The 14,811-nt window shown below is 43.0% G+C and overlaps 1 protein-coding gene across 1 annotated transcript in view; it reads left to right on the top strand.

Moving 5' to 3' along the window:
* LOC124605243 (transient receptor potential-gamma protein-like) overlaps positions 1-14,811 on the top strand; it is a 454,685-nt gene that overhangs the window by 339,040 nt on the left and 100,834 nt on the right. Inside the window, exon 15 of the mRNA XM_047136797.1 lies at positions 2,601-2,611. Within this exon, the coding sequence (XP_046992753.1) occupies positions 2,601-2,611 (11 nt within the window). The remainder of the gene's footprint in view (positions 1-2,600; positions 2,612-14,811) is intronic.

Below are 14,811 nucleotides of genomic sequence, written 5' to 3' on the forward strand. Positions count from 1 at the left end.
GGCGCCAGGTGGAAATGGCATGGCAAGCCGTTCCACAGGACCACATCCAGCATCTCTACGATCGTCTCCATGGGAGAATAGCAGCCTGCATTGCTGCGAAAGGTGGATATACACTGTACTAGTGCCGACATTGTGCATGCTCTGTTGCCTGTGTCTATGTGCCTGTGGTTCTGTCAGTGTGATCATGTGATGTATCTGACCCCAGGAATGTGTCAATAAAGTTTCCCCTTCCTGGGACAATGAATTCACGGTGTTCTTATTTCAATTTCCAGGAGTATAGTTGCAATGTATACAATAAAACTTCCTACCTTAATCAAATGTAGCCTATGAACAAGAAGGAGCCCCCACATTAATGACAGAGACAAACTGACCGAAAATGTAAAATTTTTAAGGAAAAGTTGTGATGGTGTCAGAAAGGAAATGCTTCAGTTTTTTATTACACGCCACAGGACTTGTATTACGCGCAGAGTGCAGGGTAGCTTGTTCGAGGGGCTGACATCAGCGTTGGACGAGGCGTTTGCGAGTGTTTTTGTTTTTTTGGATGCACACGGCTGGAACAGTAGAAAAGTGTGACCGTGTGTGCCGATTATGATGAAACTGAGAGGTGATGTGAGGTTGTGCGGCGCGTGCGCGCTGAGGAGCAGATGATGTGCAAACAGCGCATGACAAGCCACCCAGTTCGCCTGATACATCCCACCTTGCCGCGCTTGACACTTGTTGCAGATCTGATGCACACATGAGTCTGCGGTTTTCGGTAGATAGTGCCATTCCAACAAATTTCTAAAGTTTTCCTACGTGGAAATGATGTCTTTGTAAGCACTATTCGTGTACAACTGCAAGCTTCTTCCATATATGATAAGTCGATTACGCAGAGTCAAGTTTTCAGCACAGAACTAAGAGCTTTGGTGGCTGTTACTAGTTATAATTTCGGGAAAATAGAAATAGCGTTTTAGCTTTTCACTAATGAGCAATGTTCATGCCTGGCTCACGGTTTTAATCTGCCAGGATATTGCTACATAGCATATAGTCTGCCCAAAGAAAGTAATTTCTGGTAGAGAGTAAATACTTATGGATTAAAGAAGACCACTCACCAAAAAGGAGAAGCGTTGAGTCGTCGATAGAATTAGGGGGACAAGTTACATTGTGGCACATTTTTTGGTGTGGGTTGCCTACATCAGGGGCAGGTAAGCACTCATGGGCAAACCTGTTGTTCTCCTTTGATTGACAGGTACTTAACCTATTGTTCTCCTGACAGGTACTCAACCTATTGTTCTCCTTTGATTGACAGGTACTTAACCTATTGTTCTCCTTTCATTGACAGGTACTTAACCTATTGTTCTCCTTTCATTGACAGATACTTAACCTGTTGTTCTATTAAGTGGTTTTCCATGTCAGCTCCATTTCCTTTTGATTTCAAGGCACTTATCCTACTGTCCCCCACCCCCTCCCCCTCCCCCAACACCCTCGCCTCCCTTCACTACTACAGGTACACTTCAGATCTGAGTTATTGGAATAGCTTCTCTCACTCTTATCAATTTGATTTACTACTTTATTAAATTTATCAATTAATTAACCTTTCACACACTGGTAAATCCCCCCCCCCCCCCCCCAGAAAATCTGGACAATGCAACACACCACGGCTACCTCCACTAACCTAAGTCACCCGACGGCCACCTTTTCCTAAGAATAGGCAGGAAAAGGACTCTGCCTGTGCTGGACGTAAGTCTTTCTTTGCAGTCCTTATTTAAGCAATTACAGGCAGTACCGCCACCAAGTGTGTTCACCCCAAGGTCCAGAGTCCAACTGATCTAGTACACAGTACTGCCACCAGAGGCCTCTGTCATCCCTTTCATGACCTAATCCAAGATGGCCATCTGGTGGTGGTGGAGAGGAAGAATCTCATAACAGGACATTCAAGGGTATATTGTTTATTTATTAAAAAAATCAGTTTGTGGTGTTGGATTTCTCTTCCTCATGTTTCTCTGCTGTTTGGAAACATGTAGGTCTTGTAGGAGGTAATTACATGGGGCAAACCTATTGCATAACCTAATGTTCAGCATGGTATTTTGGTGTCTTAACCTAATGTTTGCGCCTTTGTCGGCACCTAACCTATCGTTCTGTTAAGTGGTTTTCCATGTCACCCCAATTTCCTTCAACTATTGTACCCCCCTTTGATACCAAATTAAGTAATTAGTTATGTCCTCCCACCATTTTCTGATACACTTTTCGAATTTCACATGCTTTTGCACACCATTTCTGGCGCATTCTTCTTTGTCACCCACCCCTTAAACTATTGTACTGCATTTTACATAAAAGTTACGCAAATTAGCCTATTGTTCTGCATGTAACCTGCTGTTCTGCTCCATGTCACCCACTCACACACATCCTCCCCTTAACTGTTGTGCCGCTAACACCACATTGATATAAAAAAATTATTCAAATTAATAAAATAAGTATTCTTCACATGTATGTGGAAGTTTTTCTCAATTCGCAGCATCCTATTGGTCGGCAAAATCAATGGAATATAGTTGAAAACAAAAGATCACTAGTAAAAAACATGTCCAGCCACCAAATGGCCAATGCCGATGCCAGAGTCTAGGGGCATTGGCAGGCCCTGCCAAGGGATAATGTGGCAGTCAGCTGCACAGCTGTTCAGGACCCACAAGCACAAGGTGGCAGCATCCCTTTCATGCTTGACACCCAAGAAATTCGTTAGCTAGGCACCGTTGCTGGCACGATGATGCATAGCTGAGGTGTGGGTCCAGTGCCAAGAGATGTTGAAATGCTTCCCAGAATAGCAAAGGGTGCATTGTTCCTGGCAATCCTAATGGAACAGCCTGTCCGTCACTGAATTTACCAGTCAAACTCCTACTGCAGCCGGTGTGGGAGCATTATCTGCCCTTCCTCTTTTTGCAGATGAGACATTCAGAGGCAAAATACTATTTTCTACACATTTCCATATTGCACTGGCAGTTAAACCCCGCAAAAGTTGTCTACAGGTCATGAAATACATACAAGATTCACAATAATATTGGGAGCCAGGAACATATTTACCGGTGTAACTGCCGGTCGCTGTGGTTGAGCGGTTCTAGGCACATCAGTCTCTAACTGCACAACTGGGACGGTCGCAGGTTCAAATCCTACCTTGGGCGTGGATGTGTGTCATGCCCTTAGAATAGTTAGGTTTAAGTAGTTCTAAGTTCTAGAGGACTGATGACCTCAGATATTGTCCCATTGTGCTCAGAGCCAAAAATGTTCAAATGTGTGTGAAATCGTATGGGACGTAAGTGCTAAGGTCATCAGTCCCTAAGCTTACACACTACTTAACTGAAATTATCCTAAGGACAAACACACACACCCATGCCCGAGGGAGGACTCGAACCTCCGCCGGGATCAGTCGCACAGTCCATGACTGTAGCTCAGAGCCATTTGAATCATTTGAACTACAATTAAATATTACGATTGCTGCTAAAGTCTGAGACCGATCGACGTGCAGGTAATATCTCATCCTGACAGCTATGGTTCTGCAACGAATCTCAGTATCTATAGCGCACATAATTTACCACGTAAAAATATCTCTCATATGCTCGCACTTATCGATATGCTGAATCTATACATCTGTCACAATAGGACATACATTCATTTTCCCTGATCATGCCACGACATAAGCCGCAGTAACTTTGAAATGCAATATACAGGGTGTCCAGAAAAGCACTCCCTGATTTCAAAATTAAATATCTCGAAAACAAAGATCGATAGAGGAATGCAGTAAACGGTATGTTTATTGTGAAAGCTGTAAGAAGTTTATACAGCAGTTTCAAATAATAGTTACAAAAGCTGCTAACAGATGGCGCTGTAATCGCCATATGTAATGCGTAGTATAAATAGTGATCAGAAGCCCAGAGCGATCAGTTCCACTCTTGAAACGTGAAAGGAGGTTAGCGTACCGAAGGAAGAGATTAAAACCGTGTACTCACTAAACAACGCGTTTTTCTGGTGCTAGAGTACCACAGGTTAGAAGAGAGCCCTACGGCAACAAGGCGAAGTTTTCAAGCACGATTTAATGTTCCAAAAGGACCCGATGCTAAAACCATTTGTACGCTCTTCGCAAAATTTCAACGAACAGGCAGCGTAACTGATGATCTAGTTGGCATGTTGGCCGCAAGCAAACCGCAGTTACGCCTGAAAATATCGCCACAGTTTCTGGAATTATTCAGCGAAATCCAATGTCATCCGTCCATAGAAGTGCATCTGAGACTGGTTTGAAGCGTTCCAGCACGCAGAAAATACTGAGAAAGAGCCTACACATGTTTCCATTCAAAATTCAAATGCACCAGGCCATACCCGTACGATCTGTGCAACAAAGGGTTGCCTTTGCTAATCAGATGCTCACAATGATTGATAGTGAAGGATTTGATGTCGGCTGCATCTGGTTTACAGATGAAGCACACTTCCACCTGAATGGATACGTTAATACGCAGAACTGGCGATTTTGGGGTTCCGAAAAGCCATATTGGTGTGAAGCGAAACCCCGTATCCTCTTAAAGTTACTGTGTAGGCTGCAGTATGCAGCAGAGGCATTTTGGCCCTTTTTTATTCGAGAAACGGTCACTGGTGCACGTTACGTTGCAATTTTGGAACAATTTGTCGCCACACAGCAAGAGGATCGACCAGGTACTTAATGATTTATGCAAGATGGAGCCCGACCGAACAAGTGTTGAGGAATACTTTGGGAATCGAGTCATTGCTTTGGAATATCCCAAATTTACTGGTGCAGGCATGGATTGGCCTCCATATTCGCCGGATTTGACTCCCTGTGACTTTTTTTTGTGGGGCACAGTGAAAGACATGGTATACCCAAAGCATCCCGCCACGCTGGACGAGCTTGAATCGGCGATCTCTGTGGCATGTGAATCCTTTTGGTTGAGACACTACGCAATGTGATGGCGAATTTCATTCTTCGTTTGCGCCACCTCTGTAGTGCCAATGGTGAACATTTTGAAAACATTGTGATGTGATTATTTGCAAAGATTGTTTTCATACGATTATTTCACTTATGTATGCTGACATGAGCTGTACAGCGTACAGCGCCATCTGTTAGCAGCTTTTGTAATTATTATTTGAAACAGCTGTATAAACTTCTTACAGCTTTCACAATAAACATACCCTTTAATGCATTCCTCTATCGATCTTTGTTTTCGAGATATTTAATTCTGAAATCAAGGAGCCCTTTTCTGGACACCGTGTATATGCATTTCAAACAAACAGTGCAGTTATCTTTTATACCTGTACAGTGCCCGAAAAATTATGGTATGCCTACACTCACTCTGGCTATATGTCTCGGTTCTCCTCAGGCCAAGGAAATTATGTGACAAAGTTTTCTAATCAGCGCTTCTGGAAGGTGCTGCCTCCTGTCAGTGTTCTCTCAAACAAGTCTTATGAAGGACTGGCGTCCGGCACTTTGTGTGATTATGAATACCACACCCGCGGACTTAATGCTTGGAAAGATATCACCAACATGGGTTGGTGTACTGTAATCAACATCACTATCGATAGAAGAACAAGGAAAATGAAAGGGTACGCTTAGGGGTGCCGATAATGTTCTCACCGCTATGTAGAGACTCCTACATCCCAACACAAAAGATGTCTTGTGAATAAATGATTATGATTGGTTCTTATCGAATTTACCCACCGTATTACTGATGCCACCAGTGTGGAAGCACCATATTTTTTCTGCAGACGAGACTTTCAGCGGCAAAAGCTATTTTACACAGATCGCCATATTGCACCGGCAATTAAACCTTAAAAGTCCCGTACATATCGTCAAACACAGAAAGACTCTTACTTACAATTACACTGCTCTCCGTCTGATGACAGGAGCTTGAATATTAGAGCATGAAACCGATCTCCAACCCAGCAATATATCGCTGCATACTTTGCCGATCTAGTAAACATACAATTCGTATCCTGAGCCATACAAAATCACCCGTTTTACATTATTCGTACATATATTGCGAAGACACACAGGATAAGCACATGCCCCATGGGTATACTCGTCGGACAAGGTATTTCCAACGAGGTCTGGTGGTCAACTACTCCCAACGCGTGACCAGCATGCCCTCAGTGGATCGAAGTCACTCTCAGAACTGTTGTGCAAAGACAAGCTCGTTCCCCCCTCGGCAGAAACGTGTTACTTTTTCTGATCCGTACCTGCTTGCTTGCTTGCTTTTCTACACACATCTTCAGACACTGGTATTACAAGAACATATGTAATTTCGAATAGTTTGCTAGAATATCATACCATTTTTGCAGTACTTATCGATATCAAGAACATAGCAATATCGCTTGCATAGCAGCATCGCTTGCACAGCATAATTCCGAAGATATAGACTGGAAATTATTTCTCTAGAAACCCTAAACTTTATCTAGGTGAAGCGTGCTCTAAACCATAGAGTAACTAGAAACTTATGCCATCTGTGAATTCCTATATGGGAGAAATCGAAAAAGTAGAGGAAACTGATAATTCCACTCTGTGATTACCGATGTCAGTGATGTAACAGATTCCAAATCATCCCTATAATTTACAAAGTCAACTAAGGTGTTTCTCATGTCTAGAGAACCAGCAAACATGTCTTCCCCCCTTTCACCTGCTAGATGCACACACAACAATCTATGTCCTCTCAACAAATCAAAGATGCAAAATGAGAAGAAGCAGTCAACCAAACAATTTACATGGGAGGGAATTATGGTCCAGTGCAAACACATGTCCATGTTGAATCTTCTCAGATTTCCATGCGATCACGAAAGCTGCCCAACACATACTAAGTATTAGTTCGCTAATCGGCCGTCTAGAGGACGATACAGTTAAGTCAGCTACATTCCTTCATTCCCAACAGACCTTTCCATTCGGACAGCTCCTATCGTTAATGGGAAACGTGAATCATCCCCGCATTGGTCACTAGCACTACATGCCAAGCACCCCTAGACAGAATTCTCCTAGGAAATCAGTCACAAAAAAATGTTCAAATGTATGTGAAATCTTATGGGACTTAACTGCTAAGGTCATCAGTCCCTACGCTTACACACTACTTAAGCTAAATTATCCTAAGGACAAACACACACACCCATGCCCGAGGGAGGACTCGAACCTCCGCCGGGACCAGCCGCACAGAAATCGGTCACATATATATTTGATCGCTATACTTACAATTGAATGTTACGATTGCAGTCTCAATTGAACGAAATTCGACAATGAGCGAAGTATCAGAAATACTCGCTGCTGATGGCTGTGGCTCTGGAAATAGAAATATCTGTATTATTGTTCCGACTTTAAATACTGTCCCCTTTGCTATCACAGTCTTCCATGTCAGATCCATACCTTCCCTACGACTAGACATAGTCATTTTTTTTGCACATGTTGGAACACAGACACCTACTTTATAAGGCTGGTGCTCATGGTGAAGTTATCGTGCATCCCCTACTACTAAGTATAATACTTTGCCAGTAAATGATTCCCCGTGATATGAAATAATACTGACCAAGAGTCATGATGGGTGGACATGTTAATAAGTTTTCTTGTGAGTGGTACCACTGTGTCTTAGAAAGAGAGGCGTAATCGTCTTACAAACCGCCAGATGTTAAAAAACACAACCATATTACAATCACAAGTGGTCTTGGTTCTACAAGTACATACAAGTATCCATATTGAAAGCTATACTGGCTTTATAAATCTACGTATGGGATTACCTCTGAATGAAGTGGTTTCTTGCAGACAAATACCAAGACACTGAATATAGACGGTGATCGCCGGAGTATATAGTATCAGACCAACGTGTCGCCAATGGCGCAACCTTGTAATAACATTACCACATTTTGAAAGTGATTCGGCTAAGGAGTGTGGTATGAAACCGGTAACTCCCTCTCGCCGCCGCTGCTATATATTTCTCCAATATTTGTAACACATTCTATCTCGATGCCATGTCAGAGGTTCTGTGATATATCCACTGAGTTATAGGCGATGATTGATTGAGAAGGATCAGAAACAGTAGTAGATGGTATGATGACTGAAGTCAGAGGAAATGTACACTAGCTTTTCAGATCTCTAGTGCTACGCTTTCGGTAGAAATGATGTCTATGATTTGGAATCAAGTCTTTCCATTTAACCACATACGAGTACCTGTGTTGGACCCTATGGAGTAGTCCATTAATGATTACAGCCACCAGTGAATCATATTTCTGGCACACACATACCTCGTAATGAGCCACCTTCCTCGAACCTATCTGCTGCAGTGCGGAGTGGCCACGCGGTTTGAGGCGCCATGTCATGGACTGTGCAGCCCCTCCCACCAAGGTTCGAGTCCTCCGTCAGGCATGGGTGTATGTGCTGTTCTTAGCATAAGTTAGTTTTAGTTTAAGTAGTGTTGCGACTAGGCACTGATGACCTCAGCAGTTTGGTCCCTTAAGAATTCACACACATTTGATTTCTACTCCTCACTCTCTGCGCTACCGTCCCTGCAGCTTGGCGCATGTGATTGCTCCAATGTAAGTCGGAACTGAGTAGTAGTCAGAGATAGCCAGCTACTGCAAACCATGTAGAAACAGGCAAAGCTGAGTTACTGTGACAGAACTGTGTTTTGACCATTTGACGGAAACGATGCCTGCACCTGCAACATGAAGTAGAATAAAAGACAGTACAGGAACTGCGGGAAGGACGTCGATTTTGCTACTGCATTGTGGTGCTTCTCCAAACTACAAGTAGATGGGCCCACATCCCTCAACGTCCATTCACATCTATCACCCAAACATCCTATCGTCGTTATTCTGTACCATCCACCAGAGAAAAATTACGAACTATAAAAGCTCGACTAACTTCATCCGATAGAGAACTTGATAAGATTTTTACCACATCTCTCTCATCCCATACATCGTAAAAAATACCGCATGCATGTGACAATCCTATTAAATATACAGGTATTGATCGCACAGACCAGTTTAAAGTTTCATCACCTATACTGTAGGAGGATGACCATATCCCACAGACTATACTGTAAGTCGCAAGAGAATCTCCCTGTGACCCTGTGTCATTGTTTGAAACATTGTTTTTTTTCTGCTGTAACACACTTTGTACACTGCTATACATTTTCTCTGTCTGCCACGACTTCGAGGTCTGTGTCAGGTTCTAAACTGACATTAACACGTTCTGATCCATTGCCTCTCACAGAAATCTAGATGTCACACAGTGTAAATCATGTTGTTATTGCACCTACCATAACATTCCACACACACTGGATGATTTTAAATAAAAGAGTTTGGCTGCGTTGTGGAGAGTTTCCAAACTGCTGTCCAAAAGTGGTTGACGACTCTGTATTTAAACTCATCTGTCACAGTGATGGAGTAGCTAATGGCTCCGCATTCCATTTCGACTGATTCCTAATATTACAGTCATGTACGTGATCACTGTTTTGGTGGTATCCGTCCCCAGAAGGTGTTGTCCCTCCACCAAAACTCTTTCTCCAACTCAAACAAGTGTGTAGTACGTCCCTGCTTTGTTAATTCTCGAACACGTCCACCATCAAAGTATATCAGACAGTGCTCTACATATTTCTAACACTTTGAGCATAGTACTTAATTTACGATCAATCTCTATGCTGATGAGAGTCACAGAGCGTTCTCGGAGTCTTAGGGTAAAATTAGATACTGAAAGACCCCCCCTCGCACTGTCATTGACCAACCCGCCCTGCAGCACCATTACCGATTTAATCTGCAATCGACCAGAAGCAGACCACTACATTCCACATCTCATGAATGAATGGAGCTTGCCGAGCACTCGCCCATCCAGGTGCAAATGATTTCTTGAGATGCGCCCATGTCGAGAAGGTTGGCTCTCCTTATCGATGTACAGTAACATATTTGAAAGTGTTTGATGTAATAGCAGACAGTGAAGAAGAACAAGAAACAGGTAATTTTTATGCACAGTGGAGCTCCAGACGGATGGAGTTCGAAGAATTTTTATGTAAATCAACCAAGCTATATATTTTAAAGTATTGTTCCACAGTCAAGGATCAGTATCTGGAAGATACTGGTAAGAGAGAACATAAACACATGCACTCCTAAGGCTACAATGTTCCGCACTTAAAACAGGCTAGAATGTTAGATCGCTTGCGTTTCTGTCCTATCTGTCGTATGGAATGTAGCGCTGTTCAATTCCAATGTAAGAAATATATTTCAAGCGCTTGAGATACATCCTTCTTCCCGGTTTCTCTACTATAAACTATGTTATCGAACCGTAAAACGAAAAAACTGCTTCCTTAAAACATTGGCTTTGTGTGATAGGAGCACATTATACCTTCTGAGAGATGTATAGCGTCCACTGTTCATACCCGGTCACGCTTTAGAAATTATACTATGCGTGCATCAGACCTATATAAAATTTTGGTTACTAGTGGGGAATACATCTTACAAGGAAACAGCATAGCAGCAGCGTCCGACATGTGAAAATTACAAGTTATTTCGCCATTAACTCTGTAAACAGCACATCTGTCATGCAAATTTACATACGAGGATTGAAGTGCCTCACAAGCACCTATCGCTAACTTAGTTATGAAGCTGAAGTCTTGATTTTACACACAAGATGCGACAGGGGGATAGAGTACATCCATAAATCATAGTTCGTTTAGAGGAATGTCTTACGTTTCATCACCCATGAGATGGAGGTCCTCTGATGCCCGTCAGGTTTACCGTTTACAATCGCAAGTAGACAGTGCTTTAAATCACATACAGAACACATGGCTGTATACAAGTCGAACTCGGGCTATGTCATGTGACTGATGCATCCGGGCAGAACAGTGGAAAAATTGACCTAAAGCAACGTCTCCCTCTCTAGAATGCATCACCAGTCTACCATTAAATCGTACCTCATTACAGCTCCATCTCACTCTACCACTCCATCCACTCTCTGTCATCCTTTAACGCAGATGCATGTAAGTTTAGAGGCGGATTGTCCTCTGTCTTCCTGAAAAGCGTCAAATACAGTAGTCAACTCGCGTGTCTCACTGGTATCTCAATAGACGTACAGTATAACGCTGCCTCGATGAAAAAAAAAAACACAATTGACTGCTTCCCTAATTCTGTCTACTGTCTATGGGTGCTTGGCGTGCAGCGCTGGCGACCTACGTGGGGATGATTCTCGTTCCCTGTTAACGGTAGGAGCTGTCTGAACGGAAAGGTCTGTTGGGAGTGTAAGAGTGTAGCTGACAACCGTATCATCATCCTGTAGACAGCCGAATAACGAAGTAATACTTAGTATGTGTTGGGTACCTTTCGTGATCGCATGGAAATCTGAGAAGATTCAACATGGGCATGTGTTTGCGCTGGACAATTATTCCCTCCCATGTAAATTGTTTGGTTGACTGTTCATTCACATTTCATGTCTTTATTTAGTTGAGAGGACATCGATTGTGGTGTGTGCATCTAGCAGGTTGAAGACAGGTAGAAGACACGTTTGCTGGTTCTCTAGACATGAGAAACACCTTAGTTGACTTTGTAAATTATAGGGATGATTCGGAATCCGTTAAATCATTGACATCGGTAATCGCGAGTGTAAATATCAGTTTCCTTTATTTTTTTTGAATTCTCACATAAAGGTCTTCGCAGACGGGATAAGTTTCTAGTAACTCTATGGTTTACAGCACGCTGCACCTAGATAAAGTTTAGGGTTTCTAGAGGAATAATTTACGGTCTATAACTTCGGAATTATGTTGTGCAAGCGATGCTGCTATGCAAGCGATATTGCTATGTGCTTGATATCGACAAGTACTGCGAAAATGGTATAATATTATAGCAAACTATGCGAAATTACATATGTTCTTGTAATCCCAGAGTCTGGAGATATGTGTAGAAAAGCAAACACATCCGGACCAGACACAGTAACAGTTTTGTGCCAAGGGGGAAACGAGCCCGTCTTTGCACAACAGTTCTGAGAGTGATTTCGATCCACTGAGGGCGTGCTGGTCACGCGTTGGGAGTGGACGACTATCCGACCTCGCGGGAAATATCTAAGTGATATATTTCTGGGTTGTAGATCGGTTTCACCCTTTAATATTCAAGCTCCTGTCCTCAGGGGGAGAGCAGTGTAATTGAGTAAGAGTCTTTCTGTGTTTGACGATATGTAGGTCACTTTGCAAGGTTTAATTGTCAGTGAAATATGGCGATCTGTGTAAAATAGTTTTTTGCCACTGAAAGTGTCGTCTGAAGAAAAAAAGAAACGGTGGATGGTGACATCAGTAATTCGGTGGGTAAATTCGATAATAGCAATCATAATCATTCATTCACAAGACATCCTTTGTGTTGGGATGTAGGAGACTCTACGTAGTGGTGAGAATGTTATCGACACCTCTTAGCGTACCCTTGCATTTTCCTTGTTGTTCTATCGTCAGTGTTGTTGATTACAGTACACCAACCCACATCGGAGATGTCTTTCCAAGCATTACGTCCACAGGAGCGGTATTCACTGTCACACATAGTGCCGGACGTCTGTCCTTTATGTTTGAGAGAATACTGATAGGATGCCGCACCTTCCAGAAGCGCAGATTCTAAGGCTTTGTCAGATAATTTCCTTGGCCTGAGGAGAATTGAGATATATAGCTGGCGTGAGTGTAGACATACCAAAATTTTTTTAGGTGTTGTACAGGTATAAAAGGTAACTGCACTGTTTGTCTGAAATGCATATATGTTGAAGTGCAAAGTGACTGTGCCTTATGTCATGGCATGATCAGAAAAAATGAGAGTCTGTCCTATCGTGAGGAATGTATAGATTCAGCACATTGATAAGCGAGAGCATATGAGAGATATTTTTGCGTGCTAAATTATGTGTACTATAGATACTGAGATTCGTTCCAGAACCAGAACTGTCAAGATGAGATATTACCTGTACATCGATTGGGGTCAGACTGTAGCAGCAATCATATTATTTAATTTTAGTTACACTGGTAAATATGTTTCTGGCTCCCAATATTATTGTGAGTCTTGTACGTATTTGATGATATGTAGACAACTTTTACGGGATTTAATTGCCAGTGCAATATGGCGATGTGTAGAAAACAGTTTCTTGCCACAGAAAGTCTCGTCTGCAGAAAGAAAAGGGCAGACAGTGCTCCCACACCGGTAGCAGCAGCAGTTTGATGGGTAAATTCAGTGACGAACGGGCTGTTCCATTAGGATTGCTAGGAACTATGCACCCTGTGCTATTCTGGGAAGCATTGCAACATCTCTTGGAGCTGGACCTGCACCTCAACTATTCTTCATCACACCAGGAACAGTGCCTAGATAAACACGTATTTCGACAGGAATTTCTTGGGTGTCAGGTATGAAAGGGATGCCGCCACCTCATGCTTGCGGGTCCTGAATGGACGCCCTGTGCTTCTCTGTGCAGCTGACAGCCACGTCGCCACTTCACAGGGCCTGCCGATGCACCCGGACTCTGGCGCCGGGCATCGGATGGTGGTGGTGGTTAGTGTTTAACGTCCTGTCGACAACGAGGTCATTAGAGACGGAGCGCAAGCTCGGGTTAGGGAAGGATTGCGAATGAAATCGGCCGTGCCCTTTCAAAGGAACCATCCCAGCATTTGCCTGAAACGATTTAGGGAAATCACGGAAAACCTAAATCAGGATGGCTGGAGACGGGATTGAACCGTCGTCCTCCCGAATACGAGTCCAGTGTGGTAACCACTGCGCCACCTCACTCGGTGGGGCATTGGATAGCCGGATGTGTTTTTTTATTAGTGATCTTTTGTTTAAACTATGTTCTATCGCTTTTGCTTAAAGTATGGTGCTGTAAATTAAGAAAAACTACCCCATAAATGTGAAGAATACCGATTTTATTGATTTAAATAAATTTTTTATGTCAACATGGTGTTAGCAGCACAATAGTTACGGGTGAACGGGTGACATGGTGCAGAACAGCAGGTTGCATGCAGAACAATAGGTTAATTTGCATAATTTTTATGTAAAATGCAGTACAATAGTTTAAGGGTGTGGGTGACAGAAAAGAATGCGTCTGAAATGGCGTTCAAAAGCATGTGAAATTCGAAAGGTGAATCAGAAAATGGTGGAAGGACATAACTAATTACTTAATTTGGTATCTCCACCACCACCAGATGGCCATCTTCGATTACGTCACAGAAGGGACGACAGTGCCCTCTGGTGGCAGTACTGTGTACTGGGCCAGTTGGACTCTGGACCTTGGGGAGAACACACTTGATGGCAGTACTGCCTCTAATTTTTTGAATAAAGACTGAAAATAAAGGCTTATGTCCAGCACAGGCAGAGTTCTTTTCCCACCAATTCCTAGGAGCAGGTGGCGGTCGGATGACTTAGGTTATGGAGGTACCAGAAGTGCCTTTTTTCCTACTATTTTCTTAGGTTACTGGAGGTAGCTGTGGTGTGTTGCATTGACCTGATGGAGTTTGAAGTTACCACCATTTTGGGGGGGGGGGTGCCAGTGGGTGGGAGGTTAATTAATTGATCAATTTAATAAAGGAGTCAATGAAATTGATAAGAGTGAGAGGAACTATTCCAATAACTCAAACCTGAAAGTGTTACTGCAGTAGTGAGAGGTGGGACGGGGGTTGGGGGAGGGGAAGGTGGTGAGGGGGCAATAGGACATGTGCCTGTCAATGAAAAGGAAATGAGGGTGACATGGAAAGCCACTTAACAGAACAATAGGTCAAGTTCCTGTCAATCAAAGGAGAACAATAGGTTCGTCCCTGAGTGCTTACTTGCCCCTGATGTAGGCAACCCGCACTAATAAAATGT

Source organism: Schistocerca americana, chromosome 3 (genome assembly GCF_021461395.2).
Source record: "Schistocerca americana isolate TAMUIC-IGC-003095 chromosome 3, iqSchAmer2.1, whole genome shotgun sequence".
Taxonomy (NCBI): domain Eukaryota; kingdom Metazoa; phylum Arthropoda; class Insecta; order Orthoptera; family Acrididae; genus Schistocerca; species Schistocerca americana.